Raw genomic sequence first — 25,186 nt, 5'->3', positions numbered from 1 at the left:
AGCCTTTATGAACTGATAGATGAAACAAGTGCACAGAGGTGATTTTAACAAGCAATCCTACTGGAAAAGCAACTCACTTATTTGGGGCTTAAATTTCTAATTAGTAAAAACTGATGTCATTCATGTTTAAACAAGCCTTTAACTTGAGTCCCACAAGTGTTAAATATTTCTAGAGTTTAATAATGTCTGGGAATAACACTGTAGAAATGAATACTTAATCCTTAAAATAACTAATGAATTTAATTATAAAATATACATAAGCAAGTTATCAAATGATAACTGCCCCCACTCAATTTCTCTTTTGCAGCTAACCAAATATTCTGCCAAATTAGATATCCTGCATTTTTGGGGATGCCTCTCTAAGCTCGGGCACGAATTAGCAACAAAGTTTAGCCAGGGCATTGTTGGATTTTAAACCATCAGTTTTCTGCAATTGCATACACGCTGCCTGTGCAGCAAGGATCACCCCAACCCATTAAGCTTTTTCTTGTGGACTGGGATGCTTCTTATTCAGCTGCATCACTGTGACACCATAGCCTAGAGGAACAGATGGACTAATCAATCAGCATTTGTGCCCTGGATTACTGTGGGCAAGCCTGGCAACAGTAGCCACCAGTTGATTGACTGTGGTTTTCCATTTTTGCCCCACCAAGCAAGTAATTTGCAGCTAATTTATTGCCCAGTGAAAACCTAACCTTTCCCCCGAGATTACAGGCTTTACAAAACATCGGGTGTCAGTAACCCCTCACTATGTAAACTGTGGCACAATTACATTTGAAATATTAGTGCATTCCTACAACTATTCTGAGCATAGCATAAGCACATATTTTATCCCATTAAACTGTAGTTCCACCAATTGGGACTACAGAGCATCAAAAGCAGCCTTTCGCCTTTCTACAACCAAATAACGACATTCACCGAGCCTCGGATACGAGTTGTTGTTCTCATCAAGTGGCCTCCCATCAATGTCTTCCAGTAGCTCTTCAAGATTCAGAATTTATTTGTCTGTATCAGCTTGATGATAGAATGTTTGCAGGCAGCTTGCAATATGCCAGCCATTTTACTGTTCTAAGTTCATGCCGCCAATTAATGCACTAAACTTGTTTCACAACTGCAAATAAGGAGTCCCTTTATTCTGGCAATTCATCTGCCATTTGTTACCAAATATGCTTTTTTTGTAGTTAACCCTCAGAATTCCACACAAATATTTTCTTTCTGCGCATGCTCTTACCTTGATTGCTAATAATTATCTTGCTGGCAGCATTGCAATTTTTGGCGTAAGCATTCAGCTGTAAAACATCAAAATTTTGCTCCTTCATTCAGATCCGGTCAGAGCAGACTCCAACGATCTGTCTCATTCTGCTAAAAAAATCAGCCTTAGCATGGACTTTAATCAGGATAGTGCCTGCTCCAAAACACATAAGTCACAGAGCCACAGGAAAACATAAATTCACTCGATAAAACTCAACAATTTTCTTATCAATGTTGTTTTAGTGCAGCTTACATAAAGCTAAATGCTAAAGTAGGAAGAATGCATAAAGATGAAGTTGAGAATATAGAGGGGAAAATGCCAAGACTACAGAGAAGTAACTGTTTAATAATAGTATAATGTTATGATATTAAAGATGCTTACGAGATTCTGTAATGTTTCAAGAATACTCAACAATATCAGAGCTGAAGTTAGACAAAATTGCTGGAGAAACTCAGCGGGTACGGCAGCATCTATGGAACAAAGGAAATAGGCAACATTTCGGGCCGAAACCCTTCCTCAGACTGAAGACTCAATATCAGAGCATTCCACGTGAAGAGGCAACTTTTAAACCTATTTATCAGCATAATTAAAGAACTCATTTTATATAGCGCCAAAGCCTCATGGATGAATTATTTTTAGCAGCAGTGATTATTCCCTGGCAAATGCAGCAGCCGTTTTGCATACAGCAAAATATAACAGCAAATGAGATGAATGTCCAGTTCATTATTCTTTGGTCAATTGATTGAGAAAGTAATGTTGGCCAGGCCATGTCCATGTTCTTCAAATAATAGCATAATTTGTGTCCACTCACCAAGGACTGAAACACATTTACATCAGTGATGGAACCTTCTCAGTCAGGCTAGAGTGCTACCAACTGATCTCAAAGTTCACAGGATGGAAAAAGCCACTTTTAACATTGTTACCTCAATGGTGGTCAAATCCAAAAATCAGAATATGAAAATCTGTCATCACCAACAGGATTTAACAAATACATATTTGAACTTTTAAGAGGCTTGAAGCTCCATGAAATTCAGTTGATAAAGATAAAAAGCAGGACACTTTTGCATGACTTTTTGCACTTTTACACCAGATTTTAAAACGAAAGGTTACTCACCTTGAGACTGTCCCGATGTTGTGATGCAGATAACCACCCCACACAATTTTACTGCAACCCCATCTGGTGATTATATAGTTTAACTTTAAAACATCACATCGATTTGTCATCTGAATGAGAAATGTATTCAAACTTCTAAATAATTAACTGTCTAAACGGGGACATTTCTGAAGGAAAATTATACTTTTAATTAACCTTCTACTCCTTATGCTAATTGATACACTCCCAGAAGATTTTTTTCAAAAACAGAATTCAATCACATTAATTCTCCCATAGTCCAAGCATTTAACCACAGCATGGAAGATCATCACAGGTATGTCTGCATAATCAAGGATAGACTGCACGGGGGCCTGGGAGAAGCTAAAAATGGAAAAACTGTAGTATAGTATTTTTTTTGAAAATCAGTTCAAACTTTAGAACAGGGGTCTCCAAACCATGGCCCGTGGGCCACATCGGGCCCGCTACGAGATTTTATCCGGTCCGCAGCAAGCTCTTAACATGTTCCGTGCGGCAGGCTATTTAGCGGGTTCTGTGGTAGCGCAGCTTTAGAGATACAGCGCGGAAACAGGCCCTTCGGCCCATCGAAGCAATGCCCGTACACACTAGCACTATCCTACACACACTCAGGACAAATTCAATTAACCTGCAAACGTGGAGTGTGGGAGGAAACCAGAGCACCCGGATAAAACCCACGCAGGTACAAACTCCATACAGACAGCACCCGTAGTCAGGAAGGAACCCATGTCTCTGGCGCTGTGAGGCAGCGACTCTACCGCGGCACTGCCATATCATTGCTCCTGTGTTGCAAAGGCAAGTTGTGCAGGGTGATAGCGTGGGGTGGGGAGTGGAGCGAGTGGGTGGAGGGGGAGGGGGAGCTAGTTGGCGACAAGGTTGGTGTGTAGCGATCTCCCCCCGTGAGGGTGACCCGTGAACAGCTCCCGCTCCGGGGCGCCACACTGATCTGGAACCTGTGACCGGGGCTCTGCCCCTCTCCCTCTCTTCCCCCCCCCCCTTCACCTCTCCTCTCCCCCCCTCTCTCTAGCCCTGCAGAGATCGTCGGATCGGTAGCTGGCTGTGTGTGCCCGATGGGTGAGCATTATGCGTGCATGGGTCTTTGTTAATATGCCAAGAGGGGTGATCACAGTGCATGTGCGTGCATGTGTGTCAGTGTGAGTGTGTGCTCGTGTGCGTGACATTTATTTATTTTTTCCTGCGGCCCGCAAAAATGTGCCAAATATATAAAAGTTGCTGAAAAGTTTGGAGGCCCCTGCTTCAAAATAAATGAATGAAGTATCTTTTTTTCCCCCAAAAAGGAACTCAGCGAGTTATGGGATTATAATCTTTGAATGTTGAGAAATCTTATAGGCATATAACTAAGCTTGGAATAAATCAGTTAAATTCATCTCATACTTTAAAAAAAAATGTTAGAAGACAGCCAATGGTAGCTTAGAATTCACTTGAATTTTATTTAAACAGTTCTGCTTGGGGACAAGAATGGCCGAGCAAGAAGACAATTGCTAGTGTTTCCCCGCACTTAAACAAGAAAGAAAACACATTGAACTAATGAGAAAAATGTAAATTTTGAAATAATACCTGGAGTTGGGTGCTAGATTCATCATTTTGTAGTCTTTATGGCTGGACTACAATCTCCCTAAGCAACCGTAGACAATCGCATGTAAACAGTCCTTTGTGGTTTCCCTTATGCAAATTAGTTGGACCTGTTCTATGCTCTTAAACTTGTTCATAACATGCTACTTCCTGAAATATATATGGTAAAGCTACCTCTCTGCTGACATCAGGTGGAACAATACCACACCAGCAAGCCATACAACATGACAATGAGCAGAAGAATTTGTCCAGATTTATTTCAAGACAAAATAATACAGAAGCAGAATGATTGGCAAGATACAATATAGTACAATAATTAAACTTACAACATTGTCAAATTGGAGAAATTAAATCCTTGAAAACAGTGTCCTTTTTTCTTACAGCTCGTCTCAATAAGCCCTTACAGAAACACAGCCATTGTCAGAACATAGGTAGGATTTTTCTTTATGCCTTTATTGCCATGTTCCCTCACAGAGGAGAAGCAAATGAAACTGAAGACCACACTAAGGTTCCTGAATCATAAGTTGAAGTGGAATCATTCACCCAAAAGTATTAAGCAGACTTCAAAATACATTAAACAATGTTAATGGCTTGAAATTAATGGCTAGACTATATTCACTCTCCTATCCAGACTAAACTCAGTAGCAGGTAAATTATATTTTTAGGTTGGTAGCATCCAGATGAATTTATACACTAAACACATATGATAGATTTTTTCGCCAGTCAAAATTGCTAAATAACCTCAATGTTTTTGCATTAACAAAGTCGAAGATGGTTGACTGATGTCACCATCCCACATATACCAGCCACAGAAAACAGGATGTTTCACACTACATCAACAGTTGCTTAATACTATTTAAAATCCAATTTACCTTATTTAAAATCAAAACTATTCCTATTCCCAACATTAAGTTGTGGCTTTCATTCAGGACCTTTCAGAGCTGTACTGATACTTTTCACATCGTTGTGTGCATGTTGTGATTTAATTTTGACTTGCAGTCGAATACTGCTTACCACTCAATCCTTACCTTTCCTTCCTTGCTACTTTTTGTTTTGAGTTCAATATTCCCTTTCAACTATCATGGTTATCTAATTTTAAAACGTTCAATTTACTTTTTGTGCCATCTGATTCTCTGCATCTTTTGCATCTTAACAGAAAGACGATTGGGGCACAAACCCTCTTGGCATGGTAAAACTGCACATTTTCATAGCGCAAACAAGCCCCAAAAAATATTATAAGCAGAGATCTACATAAATGAAGGTGCTGCATTGCAAAATAAAGGCTGGGATTGATAAAAGAGGAAGAGTTGTAACAGGAGCAAGAATTATAGTAATGTATAGGAGGAGATGGGACAAGCTGGGGAAATCAAATGATTTCTCGGACATGTCTCCAAAATAGCGTGTGTGTAGATGGACCCATGCGCAGGTGGGTGTTAAATGTGCCTGTGGGAAGAGTCATTCACAAAGGAGTACAAGACTCAACCAGAATTTCTCATGTTATTGTGAAACCTACTTTATTCTAAATGGGCATTTTCTGCAGCACAGACGTTTGAGGCTGCAGTGTTATATGCTTTTGATTGCTGCTTTTTGGTGAATATGAAATTTGCGCCTCATGATGAGTCTTACAAATGCAATCTTGTCAGATGCTAAATCTTTTCCCACAGGTGTGTGTGTGTCATGAAAGAAATCACAAACAAGAAAATAGGCTGACTTATGTATTTTGGTATGAAATGTAATTGGAGTTAAAATCTATCCCCAAAATGTAGGGAGGTATTGAAGCCTGAAAACACACCTAATCAGAGACCATAAAGTGGGACTGAAGCAGACCGTAGTATAGAAACCAGATCCTAGTTTTACCATGGAAAGACAAAATGCTGCAGGAACTCAGCGGGTCAGGTGGCATCCTTGAAGAACATGGATAGGTGACGATTTGGGTTGGGACGCTTTGGAGCCATCATATACAATGAGGTATTTGATATTAGCGGGAGTATTCGGGACCTAATTTGAAACCTGGTTCAGAATGATGAAATGGAAAATGTATCTTTCTTCTGCCTATGAAAGTTCTCCATGAAATTAGTTTGACCATCTCAACCAGTTTGGATCTACACCACAAATCTTTCCTAATTTTGTATTAAATAGCAGTTTGCAAAGAATGGCCATGTAGCCCCAACCCCTGACCAGCTTTTATCCAAGTTGTCTACACTATCAGGATCCACAAGATCACCACATTTCTCAATTTGTATCGTATTAGTACGTTTTTTGTCAGTAAAACTCAAGTAATCCATATCCTTCAGAAATGATATGCTTCTGGAAGATAGGTTTGGCAGCTGTTGGTCATCGGCTGTCTTAACATTTCCAAGAGGCCAATAGACTTCCAACTTCGCGAGGGGGTCAATATTGGGGAGCTGCTTTATATCGGCTCCCTCCAAGCATTATTCAAAACAAATACACTTCAATGAAATTTTAGGTCTTCCCCTATCCAATAATGTCCCTTAACATTTCTCAGCTAAAGGTGGAGCTGCAGTTGAGTGGTTTCTAGCAATTCATTTATAAAGTAATAGCTGAACATTAATCTACCCTTCTCCGATAAGAGCAAATGGAGCAAAAATAAGACAACCATGCATTAATAATTGAAAATAAATCACCTCACTATACACGCACTGATCAACTTTTAGAAACCTATATTTTTAAACTGCGTGCGTGGCTCTATAATTAGGCAACAACAATTTAATATAAGGCAGGTATTAAACAGACAAATACAAGAGTCCAAAATTAATTGAAACTACCTGCAAGCCTTTTTTCCCCCCACTCGTACACACATACACTTAAACCTTTCCAGCCACAAAATTCAAAGGCACGAACGTGCATATCTGCAATTCAAATGCCTGTAATGTCCAGACTAGCCTCCATTTACAGGATCGAAGTTTGAAAATAATTTTTGTGCATCAAAGTCTAATTAATGTTTGGAATAGCAAACTGAAAATGGCAAATAGAACCCAAAAATATAAAAATGTGGCTTAATTATCATTTCAGATTTATGTATTTAACATAAATTATGCATAAACACTCATTTTAATGCAGTAGTTTTACCTCATGCCCTCACCCCCTACCACGACTAGCATAGTAAAATGGCAATAATAGAATTCTAACAATTTCACAGGTGACAACTAACATGATTGAGAGTTACAAGAGAAAAGTCATTTTTATGACAATATATCTCAAGCACTAGTTTTTAATTATTGAGTGTCACTTGTCAGAAGTTAGCTATCTCTTAACCCCAGAAAATACTTTTAAGAAGCTACATTATGGATATTTTAGTTCATGTTTGTTTATTCTTAGACAAGTTTCAGGGCACCTTTGATGTATAATTATCTATGACAAGTTGACTGACATTAGCTAAAAACACATTGTCTGGATAGTTTCGACCTTCAAAGAAAAAGCATCACAAATATATTTTACGATTTAAATTTAAAGGCTGGGAGCTGTCTTTGTCTGGAAAGGTTTAATAATATTGTTCCCAACAATTCACAAGCAAACAAATATTCCCATTCACCAAGTTCACACAAGGTGGCGCAATACTAGTTGGGGGGGGGAGGATTTTCAGTATTAAGCAGTAGTTTGTCATATATTCAAAACATAAAACTCAAAAATATTTGTTCCGAAAGTGTACCTCTCAAGCTGTGACATTGTGCGCCTTTGTGCAAACAAGCTCTGTCCCTGTCTCTGGTATGATTGCTTTCCTAAATGAAGCCAAGTGATCAGTTAACAAATAGAACTGGAACACACTAATACCGCCATATGATGATGTGGTATCTTGTGCACAAAGTTGTGAATATTAGATATCATTTTATTTCCTGTTATTTTGATTTGAAGGACAGTGTCTAAAATATTAGAACTGAATAGCGACAACACCAGATTTCACTTAATCAGAATTGTCAATGCATACTTGCATTTATTCCAATGCAACTGTAGAATTGCAAATTCTCATGACTTTTCCATTTCATGGTGTCTGGAGCCTGCTCATTTAACCAGCAAGACCATTCCCAGTCCTGCTGTACTTTAAACTTTCTGAAATGTGGTTAGGTTGGTGATGGCAGCAGATGGGCAGGGTGGGTGGAGTGGGAAGGCAAGGGAAAGACAGTAAACACAATAAGGATTGCAAGTTTTTCCTAGGGCTTGGGAGAACATTGCTCAATGCGAGCCAGGATTTGCAGATTGCCAAAAAAAAATTTTTTTTTAATCAAAAGTGGATGCTGTAATGCGCATTTTTATTCATAAAAGGACAAGTGTCCATTTTGGACAAAACTGGGATAGCCTATATAATTTTCTTTCATTACATGCCAGCTGCACTGTTTTCAAGGCAACACAACTAAGAAAACGTACTGCAGTTTTGTATCATTAGATTTCCGGGTAATTCCAGAATTCCTTAGCAATAGTTTATATTAGTGCCTCAGACATGTTAGAAGGTGTTCCAACTGACTCAGTGACAGGTTGGAACGTTAAAGTCTGTTCAGCTCAATCCAAAGGCAGCATGGACATTACCATTCTGATCCCACGTACACTAACCTAGATCACCATTAAAAGGTTTGTGGTAACTCACTTAAGCTGAACAGATTGTCATTAAACTTTGCCTTGTAAATTACTTTTTACAAAAAGTGTGTTCAGAAACTTATTCCTCAGCAAACTACTCAGATTTTGCAAATGATATTTATTTTCTATGATGGTGACCTATGTTGGACAACTACTTGGCACTAGCTCTTCAATGCCTCTTCCAACTAACACATATACCCAAGTTAACTTAGCTATTGTTGCTAACATCAAGAAAAATGTTTTCAGCAAAAATCCATTTGATGCTTCATGCGTAGCCGTGTCAACTTATCAAAAAAACTTGGTATGTATCTTGACTGGATATTTTGAAGCATAAAACATTATTTTGGGATTTTAATATTCCAAGAATATTTTCCCCACCCTTCCCCCAACTTCATTCAGAGTCACAGGAGAAAGGACTTAAACATAGAGGATCAGTGCTGAGATGTAAAGAATTATTTTGCAATTTTAGAAGCAATTTACTCCCAAAGTCCCCTTGTCTTAATTCCTGGAGAAGTGCAATGACCAAATCTCCCGGTTGTTGTTGATGTTGTTGTGGGCAGAACGTTCAGCATTGCGGCCTTGATCTGGTTGCGGAGAAATGCATTCTGCTCCAAAAGGACCTCATTGTTGCCCATCAAATTTGACACCTGTTTCTTGAGTTCCTCATTTCGGTTTCGCAACATAATGTTCTCCTCCTCCAGGTATCCAGAGTCAACCGCTCGCCGACTTGTGAGATCATATTCATAGACTTCAAACTCAAACCCTTCCAACTTTCTCCTCTTCAAGCGGTGGTCGTACTCATAGCAATTGATGCCACTATCATTATCCAATCGCTCATATCTACGTACCGGCTGAGAAACTGGAGGATCTCGAGTTAGCTTGGTTTCAGGTTCTAAATTGTCACGTTTGAAATGCCGGAACCTACACTTCGAGCCTCTTTGACAGTCACCTTTAAGGTAGTCACGGCATACTGGGATCTCACCTTTATCAGCAGGCAGGTCAGAAACTGAGAGACCATAGGTTTCAGCCACCTTCGAGCGCAAATGCAAGGGAAGTTCCCCTGTTTTTTTGTAGTATTCCTCATCCTCTACTGTCCCATGTATGAATGTGCACTTTGCACGGGTACATACATTATTCATAAAATAATGACAGAAGACAAACTCATTCTTTTTCACACCTAGGTCATGTACCTCATTTATATCCGGATGGAGGTACTTGCAGGTCTTGCCGCGATAGCAGACATTGCGCAGGTAGTCCCGACAAACATCTTCCGTGCTTTGGCCAGCCTCGTCTTTGCCATTGTTAATAACATTATTGTCTGCCATTTTTACCGATTATTTCAGCGCTGCTCAACAAACAACTGCAAAAGAAAAATGAATCATGTCAGAGACAATAGGACCGACCACAAAAGTGTGGGTCATCTTCGCATCCCACCCTCGACCACACCAAAAACCCAAAGATAATTGAAAATACACAAATTGCAAGCACTTTTTATGCAAGTTAGCTGCCTTGTTTTGTAAAAGCATGAGCATTAAGGTGTTTGCACGAAGCTTCAACATCAAATTCATTAGCCATTTTGAGCAGCACCAAGTTTAAAAAAAATAAAATCAAGTGTGAACTCAGTTTCATTTATTATGCAGCAGGTTTTTGTATTTGATATGAGAAAATTGCAGTTAAAAAGAAGCGTGATATTTTCGACCGTTTTAAGCTTTAGAATGCTGGCCTCTCAGTCGTCTAGAAAACCAATTCTTTATTAAAAACCATTCTTATTCGGACCATTTTATTGAAGTTTGCCCCCCATTTCCCAAGTAGGTTAGAAGATCCAAGAGTACAAACGTAACTAAGTTTTAATTGCAGCACTTTAATTTTAAGGTTCAAATGTATTAGATGAAATGTTCTATTTAGGTAGGAACAGCAGAGAATGGGAACAAAATAGGTTATAAATGAAAAGCCACGTTTTTTCTTTTTGATTTTGATTCTTTTAGGGATTTATTTTTGCGAGTTACACGTGCAAATTTTATTAAGTCAATTATCCTTTCTAGTATAATATTATAGTTTACCTCATCAACATAATTCCAAACTGAAAGTGCAGGGGGAGGCACGCAGTGAGCTTGGGCAGCCTGAAATTTACCCAGGATATACAAAGTATTACGTTTTAAACTATTGCAATAAAATTCATAACTAAGATAGTGCCTTTTTTATATATGGATTTTCTTCCTCCATTTCCCCACAGAGAAGAAATCTCTCATGCTTCTCTGAAAGGTAAATATTTCAAGAAAACTGGAATTAAATTAATTACCTAATTCTACTTTGCACAAAGTAGTTTGTGGTTAATACGGATGCCCAGGGGCAATGTGCCAACAGACTGACACTTAATTGTACGGAGTTACTGCAAATAACTGACAACAACCTTAACATTTACACAACTTTTATCTGGCAGGCACCGTCCCATTCCTGTTGGTTAGCTACACAATAACTATGCAATATAAAAGTAAATAAATAATCTTTGAGAATAATCATTTAATTACTGAAACTTTTACTGACCAAAGGAAAGCCGAGTAAACAGGAGCTCCACAAATATACATTTTGATAGTTGGAAAACATTTTCAGACTGGAGGTTTGATTTTCTTTCATTTTTTTCAGCAGAAAAAAATTATTTGTTTGACCTCAGTTTGTAATATATCCACAATAGAAACTGTAATATTTTCCTATAACCTAGCTGGCAAAATAATTCTTCGCATCATAAAGTAACCGCTGAAAGGAAGAAAATATAGCCTGGTATGGTGCCTTTCCTATAGTTATCATCAGCCAATTTGCACACAAAGTCTAACAAACAGCAAAGATGTTTAATGGCCAACTAATCTCATTTTGCTAGGCTTTGATGAAAGTTAAATATTGACCATGATGTTTAGATAACTCAATGTCAGAGTCAGTGTTAGAGGGATAGCGTCTTTTACTCCCAGAACAGGTGGAGAGGCCTATAATTTAATGTAGAAACCAAAGGCTGCTTTTCTGACTATTTAATACTTCCCAAGTTCAGCACTGCAGTGCCAATCTGAATTGATTTCAAGTCTGTGCATAGGGCTCAATACCACATTCATGTCTCCACTGTGGTCCATATATGTATCCTTTGTAATTCCAAAAGACCTACCATTTAGGGAAGGTAGAGAAGCACTAAGAAATTATCAGGATTTTGTAAATAATTCAGCCCAGCACTGGGGTGAATTGAAGCATGTTACTAAACAGCTGCACATTTTATTGCAAAATATAGAAAGGTAGTAAATAAACACAAATAAATAAATGCTTCACACAGAAGGGAGCATTTAGATTTAGTGACTGAATTTAATGCAAAAAAAGGGGGATAAATTCACAAACTCTTGATCCAGGGAAGCACACATTCAAAGCACAACCTGCAGAGTTGTAGGCCTAGTTCCAAATGTGCTCTCTGCCAAAAACATTGAACTTATTCTCATATTTTACTACCAGTGACATTAATATCTTTCTCAGATATAACATATAGCAAACTTTTACCAGGATGATGCATTGTTTGCTTTTCCACTAACTGATGGATTATCATTTCTAAAGAGGGCACTCTCTCTCAACTGCAAGAGAATTGTTAGATTTATTCCATTTTTTTGCGCATCATGCTATCAAGAACAAGCACTGCTTTTGCTCATAGCCGCTGATGCAGATGTTAGTTACTTGCCAGTCGATTGCTATAAATTCATATTTTGTTTTGCGCACAGCCGATGCTATTCAGAATTGGCACTGTTTTGCTCATTGCCGCTAGCACAGACCTTTTTAGCCATTTGCCACCAAAAAGGATATTGCATCCAATTTAAGTAGAAGTATGTTGTTGAACTAAAAGCACCAGCTCCAGAAAATGCAGCATAATCCATATGAACTGCTACCTCTATGGTCTTCTAAGTATTCATTCCTGGGAGATTCTGAAAATACCAAATTGTAGGCTCGTGTTTAAAACAAGCACTTTTATCCTTGACGGTAGCACTTTTATTCCTGAAGATAGCATAGCGTTGAAGTCAGGAACGTGCATTAAATGCTGGTCATGGCAACAACACCCACATGTCATGAGTTTTAATAAAAGGGAAACAAATAGGGAGGACAGAACAGTGAGCAAGGTAACAACAGTGGGAATCAAACTTGAACAGAATCTGAAGAAACCCCCACGAGGACAGTGGTTTTTATTATTTTGTTCCATTTGCTTCTTTTGCGCAAATATTCAGTGCACATGCAAGCAGAAACTAGATAAAAGCCTAAATTTGTTGTTTTTTTTAAATTTGAATACAATGCCAAAACTAGGAACTTAAATTTAGTATATTGTTTACATAGCACAAAAAAATAAAAATATTTGTATTATATTCCCAAGTACTGAACATTGTATTTTGACAAATTGAATCAAAATTTTAACTCCTCAAGATCACTAGTTTGAGTTTATTCAACATCACGTGGACCTCATCTTAAATAATAATGAATAGAACCCACCATAATCCGAGGAGACAAAGTTTAGGGAAGGCAAAAAGCTGCAACTGGCCATAAAGGATCAGGTGTACTGAGAGAAAAACAAAACCAGAATTATTTGTGAGTTGCTGTGTTTTCAACTCACCAAAGCTAAAAAAGCAATCTGACATGAGCTATTCATAATTACTATTCAGTAATTGGAACATTTCAGCCATATCTGTTTACCATTTTGAACAGCTAAACGGTTCTGTGTCATGCCTAAATGGAAAGATTGCATCATTGTCCTTTTTTAAATAAATTATGCACAAGAAAAAACATTCTTTTTGATTACAAAAATTCTTAACATATCATTAAAAAACCCAAATACGACGTGTGCATCGGCAGTTCATCTAGTATCAGGCGCCAATAGCCCTCAAAAAATAAAAAGCAATATATTTAAAGTTTTGTACTCAGGTTGCAACCTTGTACAAAATATATTCTGAGAAATAAATAAATAATTAAATTTAGGATGATAAACTGCTGAAGCACAGAATATCATTTATCTCATTAAGTCTGTGCCCATATATCTTTGCTCGTCACCCAGTCTCTCTTCACTTTTTTGCTTGTTCTCCATAACATTCAAAATCTCACTGAAAGTTCCATTTACTCGATTACATTTGATTCTTTTGTGTAATTAAATCTATCCTTCCTCACATCTCCCTCAAGAACAAGTCTTTAGTCATAACTATGTTTCCTCAACCTGTGCAACCTTCTGACAAAGATATATTTTTCTTCTTTACTTTCATTAAATGTGATGTGAAAAATTGTACCGATCCTCTTTTTGAATAAGCTCCTGCAAAAGTTTAACATCACATTCTGGTCAACGCTTCAAGGTTTAAAACCATTTGCTTTTTGTTTTAAAGGCTTTATTCACTTGCACTACCACCTTCAATAATCTGTGTACAACCTCATCAAGATTCATATGTTCCTCCACATTCTTTAAAAATTTATGGTCCTTCCCATTTTTTATTTTTAAATGTAATATTTCATATTTTCTATGTTATAAGTTAACTGCAAAATGTATGTCCACCTTCTATCACATGTTGTTTTGCAGTCCTTCATTGGTTACTGAACAGAAATAATGGGACAATTCTAAACAAGCCATTCATCTAAAAGCTTTGCAATGAACGTCGGTACACATGACAATAAACTAAACTAGAAGCACGGCATTAGAAGACAAGGCCACTGAAATTTGGTTGTTATGTAATACTTTAAAAATCAGATGTACAGGTGCACAACCTTTTATCCGAAGATCCAAATAACGAAAACCTCCGAATAGCGGCCATTTTTTCGGTCCTTGAAGAAAGGTCCTTGAAAACGTTCACCGAGGGCGGCCCGCAGAGGTGACAGCGGAACCTCCGGTCGGTCCTCGAAGAAAGGGGAACTAAATCCCCATTCATAAAAGAGAAGGTGAGGGTATATTGCGCGGGAAGGTTAATAATTGACAATATGCTGCTGCCTGCCCGCTGAGTTAAAAAGTTCCCACGGTAGACTCACGATACACAGTGTATCGTGAGTCTTGCGTGGGAACTTTTTAACTCAGCGGGGCAGGCAGCAGCAGATTGTCAATTATTAACCCTCCCGCGCAATATACCCTCACCTTCTCTTTTATGAATGGGGATTTAGTTCCCCTTTCTTCGAGGACCGACCGGAGGTTCCGCTGTCACCTCTGCGGGCCGCCCTCGGTGAACGTTTTCAAGCGCAAGCACGGAGATCCCAGAGACCCACAGCCAGCAGCAGCCCAGCCCCGTTCCGTTCCGACCAAAGATCTTTGGTTCCAACTACAGAGGAACCTGGGTTGCGGATGACGGGGCGCAGCTCGGGGCGTCGTAGGGGCCCATCGGGGAGTGGGTTCCTGTTGGTCCTGACGTCTCCGGCCACATGCCATCCTCCGGGAACTGTACCGCCCTTGCAGGAGAGTGGGGTTGTTTGCAGTTGCAGAGGGAGGGGGCAAGGGCGGTACAGTTCCCAGTCTCAGCTCCAGTCCAGGGGGGTGGCCGGAGACGTCAGGACCAACGGGACACCGACCCCCAGGTCCACTGCAAGCACGGAGATCCCAGAGACCCACAGCCAGCAGCAACTCCAGCCCAGCCCCGCTCCAACTCCAGGGGAACACGTAGGGGAAGAAGCTGATGGTGTGCAAGGTACGTCTTGTTCTTGGGGTGGCGGATGAGGGGGCGCAGCTCGGGCTGTGGGCAAACTGCCACTTGTCGCCGTAGCGGCCCATCGGGGAGCGGATTCCTCTGGAGTTGGAGGGGGAGGGGGGTATTGTGCTGTTTGATCGCCCCCTGCTATCCCAGGGACAGGGAGACACAGCGGCTTTTTAGACTGGTGGGCAATCACTTCCAAAGTTCTGCCCACACAGTCAGTACACCTCTCCTACACTGCATTTCATACAGACATTTATTCTGCAAGAAAAAACGACATTGAAGACTCAAACTCGCGATCGAGTAACTGCCAGGATCAAGGCGCAAACTCGCGACCTTGCGGATATGAGCCGAGCACTCTACCACTGAGCCAGCCTTTAAAATCTACGCTAAAACATTTCCATTCCGAAGACCGACAAATTCTGAATTACGAAAAGTGTCTGGTCCCAAGGCTTTCGGATAAAAGGTTGTGCACCTGTACTACTAAATAAATTATTACATTTAAAATAACCCACATTTAGTTTTTCAATAGAATAAAAAGCAACTCGGGTCCCAGGACCAGCCATTGCCTGTATTACTTTCTGTACGAGCGAGGCAAACCAGAAAACTCCAAATAGATGTTGAATGAGACATAACATTTGAACCTCTTAAAAATGCAGTGTCACAAAATTGAAAATTCCACTTACTTTCTTGCAAAGTTCTGAGAACTGCTCTGTGAATGCTCCATTGGACCTAATTTTCATAGTAATAAAATAACATGTTATACCATCTAGGTATTTAACGGTCTTAATAATCTATTTGAAACACAGCATAGCACATTCCAAAATAAATAAGTAGTGTTACCTACGTTGTTTGGTCTCTCATTCTTCAAATAACAGTATCCTCCTTATTCCTCAGGAGCGAGTCCAGGTTACCTACATGGACGCAATCCCTTCTGATGTTTCATTTTGGTGATGTTGCCCATGAACTTTTCCCTTTCAGCACACTAGTGGCACCATTCATTTGATGCATACATTTTTCACAGTAACCAGAACAAAGTGTAATAAACAATAGCAATATATCATTGAACTCTGGTGTGAAAACAACCATGTGGTTCATTATTAACAATGGCTGCAAGTCTGAGGAATGAGCATAATGAAAAACTCCATCACATTTCACAAAATATTGCAAGCAGACATTCTTGACCAAAAGGAAAACAGGGAAGATGGCAAATTCAAAGATGAAGAAATCAGTTCTAGTAAACAGCAGCGCCACACTGGGCAACAATGACAAAGCATTAATGCATAGGTAAAGATGTGGTATATACATTACTGGAAAATAAAACCTTACAAATGCTATTCCTCAACTGGATGCCAGAAGTTTCTTAGAAAGGAATAAGCCATGATGAAATTCATTGGCTGATAAAATCATCAGCGTTGCATCAGTCTAAATCTTGGAATGTCCGACCCAACAGTACTGACAGTTGTGGCTCACCATCACCTTCTCAAGGGCAATAAATGCTGGCATTGCTAGCAAAGCCCAGATCCCAGATGAATAGGAAAACTAGATTTACAGCCTCTGTAGGTTATGATGCAGAAAACAACAAAATAGTTAATCACTACAGCTGTCACATTACTAATTTGTGATGTTTTAAATGCGAGCCACAGCAGGGGAAAAATAATCAGAATCACAGTGCTAGGAGTCTTTTGACTGTTGTGCCCACAATTACCACTCACTGAGTATGTGGTGAGAGCACACTCACCCATGCTTTGGACTTGCATGCTAATCTTTCCGAATGTGGAAATATTCTGCTAACACCAAAACAAAAGACTCGTGGATGCCAAACGATAGCTAGAATCAATAATGGCTGCCTTAATCCAAAGAATAGCAAAAGCAGGCAACTGGAAAACTGCAGTCAGTCACAGGGAAAGGAAATAACTAACCTAGATGTCCTCAATGTGGTCACGCTACTGCAGATAGTCCCATGGGAGCTTCATCACAACAAGAGTGAACCAACACTACCACCCAGAAGGTGCTGTGGGAGATGCAACTTGCAGATAATGGAGCCCAGCAGGGTCAACTAATAGTCTATTACAGAAGTGGAGAAGAAATGGACTACCTGGAAGGCCAGAAATGGCCACTAGGTACATTAGCTGGCCAAGAGCGAACAGGGCAAAATGGCTTACCGCTACCATACCCAAAACCCACGTGTGTGATAGGACAGAAATTATGCAGTTCCTTTTGATCTGCCCATACATGATTCAGGTTCATGAAAGAGGCCAATTTACAGGCTTTGTAATGTACTTTTTAATGGAAATATGCGATTCTGGTGTTTGGACACATGGCAAAGATTGTTTTAATTTTAATAGTATAGTGTACTTAAATAAATGCAAGCTTTCTGTTACAATTGAAGATCCTGGTCTTCAAATGAAACTTCCTATCTCAATGGTACACAAAATTGCTGGGGAAACTCAGCGGGTGCAGCAGCATCTATGGAGCGAAGGAAATAGGCGACGTTTCGGGCCGAAACCCTTCTTCAGACTGATGGGGGGTGGGGGGGGGGGGGAGAAGGAAGGAAAAGGGGAGGAGGAGGAGGAGCCCGAGGGTGGGCGGATGGGAGGGTGGGAGGAGACAGCTAGAGGGTTGAGGAAGGGGAGGACATTCCTATCTCAATGTTCTGGGTAGTTTGGGAAAATCTAATGAATGATTTTGCTTCAATTGATTATTGACCATAATATGATATATAAGTTATCATCTACAATTTGAGAGGGAGATGGGAAAAACCGAAGTATCAGCATTACAGTTGAACAAAGGGGACAATGGAGCCATGAGGGAGGAGCTGGCCAAAGTTGACTGGAAAGATGCCCTAGCAGGAATGACAGTGGAACAACAATGGCAGGTATTTCTGGGAATAATACAGAAGGTGCAGGATCAGTTCATCCCAAAGAGAAAGAAAGACTCCAAGGGGAGTAAGGAGCGACCATGGCTGACAAGGGAAGTCTGGGACAGTAAATAAAAATAAAAGAGAAGTATAACATATTAAAGATGAGCAGGAAGTCAGAGGATTGGGCAACATTTAAAGAGCAACAGAAGATAACTAAAAAGGCAATACGGAGAGAAAAGATGAGGTACAAAGGTAAGCTAGCCAAGAATATAAAGGAGGATAGTAAAAGCTTATTTAGGTATGTGAAGAGGAAAAAATTAATTAAGACCAAAGTTGGACCCTTGAAGACTGAAACAGGTGAATTTATTATGGGGAACAAGGAAATGGCAGATGAGTTGAATAGGTACTTTTGATCCGTCTTCACTAAGGAAGACACAATCTCCCTGATGTACTAGTGGCCAGAGGATCTAGGCTGACGGATTCACATTAGGCAGGAAATGGTGTTGGGTAGACTGATGGGATTGAAGTCTGATAAATCCCCAGGGCCTGATGGTCTGCATCCCAGGGTACTTAAGGAAGTGGCTCTTGAAATCGTGGACACATTGGTGATCATTTTCCAATGTTCTATAGATTCAGGATCAGTTCCTGTGGATTGGAGGGTAGCTAATGTTATCCCACTTTTTAAGAAAGGCGGGAGAGAGAAAACAGGGAATTAAAGACCAGTTAGCCTGATATCGGTGGTGGGGAAGATGCTGGAGTCAATTATAAAAGATGAAATAACAGCACATTTGGATAGTAGGAGCAGGGTCGATCAGTCAGCGTGGATATACATGAAGAGGAAATCATGCTTGACTAATCTTCTGAAATTTTTTGAGGATGTAATTTAGGAAAATGGACAAGGGAGAGTCAGCGGATGTAGTGTGCCAGGACTGTCAGAAAGCATTTGATAAGGTCCCACATAAAAGATTAATGGACAAAATTAGAGCACATGATTTTCGGGGTAGGGTACTGGCATGGATAGAAAATTGGTTGGCAGACAGGCAAACGGGTCCCTTTCTGAATGGCAGGCAGTGACCAGTGGGGTACCGCAAGGCTCGGTGCTATTTACAATATACATTCATGATTTAGATGAAGGGATTAAATTAGCAAATTTGCAGATGACACAAAGCTGGGTGGCAGTGTGAACTGTGAGGAGGATGCTGGGTGACTTGGACAGGTTCGGTGAGTGGGCAGATGCGGTCTGATGTGGATTAATGTGGGGTTATCCACTTTGGTGGCAAGAACAGGAAGACAGATTATTATCTGAATGGTGTCAAGTTAGGAAAAGGGGAAGTACAACGAGATCTGGGTGTCCTTGTTCATCAGTCACTGAAAGTATGCAGGTACAGAAGGCAGTGAAGAAAGCTAATGGCATGTTGGCCTTCATAACAAAAAGAGTTGAGTATAGGAGCAAAGAGGTCCTTCTGCAGTTGTACAGGGCCCTAGTGAAACCACACCTGGAGTATTGTGTGCAGTTTTGGTCTCCGAATTTTCAACCAGTTGTGAATCTGTGGAATTCTCTGCCTCAGAAGATAGTGGAGGCCAATTCTCTGGATGCTTTCAAGAGAGAATTAGATAGTTCTTAAAAGATAGCAGGGCAGAAGGCAGGAACGGGGTACTGATTGGGGATGATCAGCCATGATCACTGTGAATGGCAGTGCTGGCTCAAAATACCGAATGGCCTACTCCTGCACCTATTGTTTATTGATAACTCCGATTCAACAGCATTAGGATCTTTAAGGTGTACTTGAGAAAGTACACGAGGACTTATGTTTACTCTATTCCAATAGGCAGCACACATAAGCACTGGAATATTAACCTAGATTCTTGCTTTCAAATTTCTGCAGTGAAGTTGAACTCAACAACCTTCTTACTCAGAGGTTAGAGCGTTACCCACTAGATCATTGCTGATCATGTACACAATATGAATCACCAGAATGGAGATCCACATACAATAACTGCTCCTGAGGTTCAGTTCTAAAACGTTTAAAAGACACTTGGACAGGTACATGGATGGAAAGGTTAAGAGGGATGTGGGCCAAATGCAGGCAGATGGGACTAAAATACACGGGGCACCTTGGTCAGCATGAGCAAATTCGACCAAAGAGCCAGTTTCCGTGCTGCATGACTGAGTAAATGCAATATACCACACTGCATTAAGCTGCAGAGATTGAAGTACATTTCTTCTGGTTTGCATGGTTATTCATCAGTTGGCTGGTCATAACACGGCAACTAACTGTTGCTCCATAACCTATCATGGAGATGTGTCTCAGCCAGAATATATTAAACAGTTGAAAAGTTGACAAATAAATGCCAAATTCAGCTCTAAAAAATACAGTGAAAATCATTCAGGTTGATCTGCAGTTCTGATTTCCCTTCTGAAGCCACTAACAAGAAATGCAATAATGATTTATGTTGGCACTCCCATATTTGCAACCGCAGCATCATTTCACATTCATTTCTGTTTATAAAAGTTGCATTATTTTAGAAATGGCTATTACGGGGATAAGAAATTTGTATCATTTCAATGCACATTTAATAGGTACAGCACCCTTTCTTACCAAATGTCTCATTTGAAGTGGCGGACTTAGCTTTGCCATCTGCTTTTACAGGTAACTCCTTCACTATTTAAGTCTCAACTTTAGTGAAACATTATTACTTTCAAGTTTTCAGGTCTACACCTGCAGTTAACTTTATGTTGCAACGCTTGAAACTAACAAACTTGTTTTCTATAACAGTGTGGGCACTATAGTCCTCTACCTCGCACTGCTTTTTATAAAAACAGAGTGTTTTAGCATCATTTGTGGGGAAAACTTGACAGGACTTGAAGGAATCAAATCATTTTCAGGAAACATTACCACTTATACAATAGGCAGACCTTAGTTCAACCGTCTAATTGATTCCTTAGTGTCAACTGCTTATATAACAATCGATTGTAGATGTGGGGAAGAGCCATGAAGATGGAGATTGAGCAATGTCAGTTATCACAGCAGTTTACTCAACTGTTGACCCCATTGCAACAAATCCTTTCCTTGCTGTGCACTAGTTGGCATTGTAACTGGCTTCTCCTCACATACATGTCCCTTCACTTTCAAAACTAATGTCATCAACCATTTCTCAAAGGAGTCTACATTTTTGAAAACAAATACCATATCTCTATCTTCCCCTCACAATTTTATGTTTGTTTCTGATGCAAATTTAGTACTCCCTCCAGAATGCCTATGCCATTCATATACCAAAAATGGCAGTGTCAAAGCAAATCATTCAGATCAAAGAACTAAAGGTCATAAAGGAGGTTGCAGAGATGGAGCTGGTCAGAAACATTTTATAAACAAGGACAGTGATCATAAATAAGGCCCAGCATAGAAGATAATGGAAGAGAACGCAAGCAACATTGTGCATGGTGGGCCAAAGTGGCTGGCAAAGAGAAAATGGAGGTCTAGAGGTAATGTACAGATAGTGAGTGGAGAACAGGTATTATGACAGATCTGAACTAAGTTGCACATGTGGAAGAATTAATATAGAACAGTTGAGCCTAGCTGAAGAATTCACATGGCTGACTGTATGGTCCGAACCCAAATTGTTGCCTGTCCATTCCCTCTACAAACGCTGCTTGACCTGCTGAGTTACTACAGTACTTTGTGTTTTGACTGTAAACCTTATGATTCAAATCAAAAATGCAGCTAGAGACAGGGAAAAATGTTTTTTTTTTTAAAATTGGAGAGCAAGCTGAGTTTATTTTCAGCTAACTTTTAAACCGCAGGCCATTTAAGTTCATCCAACAGATAGGCAGTTTTGAAATCATGTGCAAATAGAGGGTAGGGCAAAGTGCCGTCAGCACACGTTACAAAAGTGAATCCATGTTTGCGAAAGAAAGGAACACGAGTTTGTGGAGAACAAGTCGAAGTTACAGACTCAAGGATCACATTGACTTTGAACATATTTCTGTCCTTAAAGGACAAAAGCCAAAATGAATGGATGAAATAGAAGTTGTGGGAGGAGTAATACCAAAGCTGGGTGGTATGGATGCATCTTGAGAGAAAAGGGGAAATCAGCCTCTTTTATCCAATCTATCTCTCTCTCTCTCTAATATATATATTATATTGCTAAAACTCTCATCTTGTTTGTATCTATATATATATATATACTAGACCAAGTGCAGACCCGTTGGGTCTGTTCCCCCAACGTGCGGTTGTGGGGGGGGCGGCATGCAGCATCACACACACTAACTATCCCCCCCCCCCCCCCCCCCGGCACTCACGCTAATTATCCCCCTTGAAATTATATTATTATTAATTTGCTCCTTTTACCCCATAACCACACTATCTACTGACGCATAGCCCCCAACTTGCAGTCACATCTAGAGGGGGAGGGGGGTAGAGAGTGAGGGCAGAGAGAGAAGGGGCAGAGACAGAAACACAGAGAGAGGGGCAAGAGGGAGAGGGGGGTGGAGAGGAGAAGAGGAAGGGTGGGTGACGGGGGAAAGGTGGGGGAGGAGAGAGAGGGTGAGAGTGAGGGGGTGCTGAGAGGGGGGTGAGGGGGAGAGCAGGGAGGGAGGGTGGAGGGAAGAAGGGAGGGGATTTAGGGGAGGGAGGGAGGAGAGAGGGGGAGGAGAGAGAGGTGGGGAGCAGGGAGGGGGGGGTGGAGGGAAGAGGGTGTGGAGGGGAGGGGGGGGTGGAGGGGAGGGGGTTTAGGGGAGGGAGGGGGAGGGGAAAGAGGGGGGAGGAGAGAGGGGGAGAGGAGAGGAGGGGGGAGAGGAGAGGGGAGAGGAGAGGAGGGGGAGAGGAGAGGAGGGGGAGAGGAGAGGGGGGGGAGAGGAGAGGGGGGGGAGAGGAGAGGGGGAGTAAGAGGAGGGGGAAGAGGAGAGGGGGCAGAGGAGAGGGGGGAGAGGAGAGAGGGAGAGAGAGAGCGGGAGAGAGAGAAAGAGAGAGAGAGAGGAAGGGAGAGAGAGAGAGAGAGAGAGAGAAAGGGAGAGAGACAGGGGGGGAGAAAGAGAGAGGGATAGGGAGAGAGAGGAGAGGAGAGAGAAAGAGAGTTCCTTTTTACTTCAACCCAAACAACCATTTGCAGGCAGTGCTCTTTTATTTCAAACTAACCATATTTTCATTTTCAAACCACATTAAGGGTACTTATTCACAGGTGTGAAGAGATTTGTTCAGTGTCATTCAGAGCTCAGAGTGACAGAGACTAATTGACAGAGCTCCACCTTGATGAGAGACTGATTGAGGCACACCACTTCCTGGTTTTATAGTCCCTCCCCCTCCCTCCAGCAGGGGCAGCAGAGAGAATGGGGAATTATGTAAAAACATTAATATCTCCGTCATTTTTCATCGACTGGAAAAATCCTCGGCACACATGCGGCGGAGGGGGGCTCTGAGCAAGGTGGCCAAAAATGACGACCGAAGGTGGCTGCGTTCTCTCGGAAAACGCAGCACAGAAGGACAAAAGCGGTCAAGAACAGAGATTTAGTAATATAGATATATTTGTACCTACATTTGCGCAAAAACGGTACACGATAGCGCGATAATTTTAGGCCCACCTTACTCACCATTGTCCTGGGATGCACAGTAGCAATTTTCGTTCAGATTGATGAATGAACGAATAAGTTTATTGGCCAAGTATGTTCACATACAACAAATTTTCCTTGTTATATTTTACATGTTATTGACATTTATTTTACAATTTATTGATATTTAAAACTTAACTTAAAACAGCGCCCCCCCCAGTTGCCACCCGCAGCTGCGCAGTTGGAGAAGGGTTCCCGTGCGCGTCACAACCAGCCGCGCCAGTGCAGTTGGTTCCTTTTCGGATTTTCAGATCGCCATCTTTTTCCCCCCTTTCGCCTGTACTTGTCTGCCCTCACAAGCAAGCAAGTTTATTTATATAGCACATTTCATCAACAAGACAATTCAAAGTGCTTTACACGAAGCATTAAAAAGCAATCATAAGCAATTAAAAACAATCATTAAAAATAGAAAATAAAACAAGCTAAAATAGAATGAGAATACAAGAACATAAGTTACAATGCAGTAAGAAATGAATAATTGCTTAATTCAATTAAGAGCAATGTCAAACAAAAAACACTTCAGCCACGATTTAAAACTGAAAGTTGGAGCGGACCTGCATTATTCTGGAAGTTTGTTCCATATATAACAGTGCTTAAAAACTAAACACTGCTTCTCCATGTTTAGTTCTGACTCTGGGGACAGAAAGCAGACCTGACCCGCAGTGCTCTGAATCAGCTGCAGCTGTCTAATCGATTTTTTAGGGAGACCTGTGAAGACAGCATTACAGTAGTCAAGTCTACTGAAGATAAATGCTTGGTAAGTTTTTTCATATCCTGCTAAACCATAAGTCCTTTAACCCTTGATATATTCTTAAGGTGATAGTAGGCTGACTTTGTAGTTGTCTTAAAGTGGCTGTTGAAATTCAGGTCTGAGTCCATGATTACACCAAGAGTTCTGGCTTAATCCATGGTTTTTAACATTGCCAATTGAAGCCGAGTACTTTTAATCGTTCCTCTTTGGCTCCAAAAACAACTACCTCAGTTTTGTCTTCATTTAATTGAAGAAAGTTTTGGCACATCCAATCGTTGATTTGTTCGATGCACTTACTCAGTATTCGTTTTGGACCATAGTCCCCTGGTAATAGTTATGTCAATTTGTGTGTCATCTGCATAATTATGGTAACTTATTTTGTTGTTTTCCATAATCTGACCCATCGTCTCCACGGGTAAGTTTTGTTCCATTATACAAACGCCTCCACGGGTCCTCCCTTCACTTTACTGGTGTTAGCTTAAGTTCTGCTGCCCCCCCCCCCCCCCCCGGGGTTGGAGTCGGTGCAAGGTCCAGGGTTGGGAGAGGACACGCCGGGAACCCCATGGCTGGGAGCTGGGGCGCTGCTGCTCCGGGCCCACGGGGAGGGAGAGGAGTGGGACTCGGGGCAAGTCTCGGCTTCACTCCCTCCATCCCACCTGACAACCCCCGCCTCAAGTACAACTTCGTCAACGTGCTGGAGAAAACGTGGTGGTTTCCATCGAGATCCTGGGAAGGTGA

General features: G+C 40.8%; 1 protein-coding gene across 31 annotated transcripts in view; it reads right to left on the bottom strand.

Annotated features, from left to right (window-relative positions):
- LOC116968711 (zinc finger CCCH domain-containing protein 10-like) overlaps window positions 1–25,186 on the bottom strand; it is a 52,844-nt gene that overhangs the window by 2,481 nt on the left and 25,177 nt on the right. For 6 of the 31 annotated variants that reach the window (XM_033015473.1, XM_033015479.1, XM_033015485.1 and 3 more), the window contains one exon: window positions 4,210–9,924. The exons of 5 other annotated variants lie outside the window; for them this stretch is intronic. In XM_033015473.1, the coding sequence (XP_032871364.1) occupies window positions 9,041–9,889 (849 nt within the window). In that variant the 5' untranslated portion in view covers window positions 9,890–9,924 and the 3' untranslated portion in view covers window positions 4,210–9,040. Of the gene's footprint in view, window positions 1–1,231; window positions 1,363–4,209; window positions 9,925–13,067; window positions 13,135–15,915; window positions 15,962–16,076; window positions 17,651–17,868; window positions 18,018–25,186 lie in introns of those variants that run through there. 20 more of the 31 variants (XM_033015470.1, XM_033015474.1, XM_033015484.1 and 17 more) reach the window with 11 other exon arrangements.

Source organism: Amblyraja radiata, chromosome 46 (assembly GCF_010909765.2).
Source record: "Amblyraja radiata isolate CabotCenter1 chromosome 46, sAmbRad1.1.pri, whole genome shotgun sequence".
Lineage (NCBI taxonomy): Eukaryota > Metazoa > Chordata > Chondrichthyes > Rajiformes > Rajidae > Amblyraja > Amblyraja radiata.
Note: the sequence above shows the minus strand (reverse complement) of the source record. Positions and strands in the feature narration are given on the sequence as shown.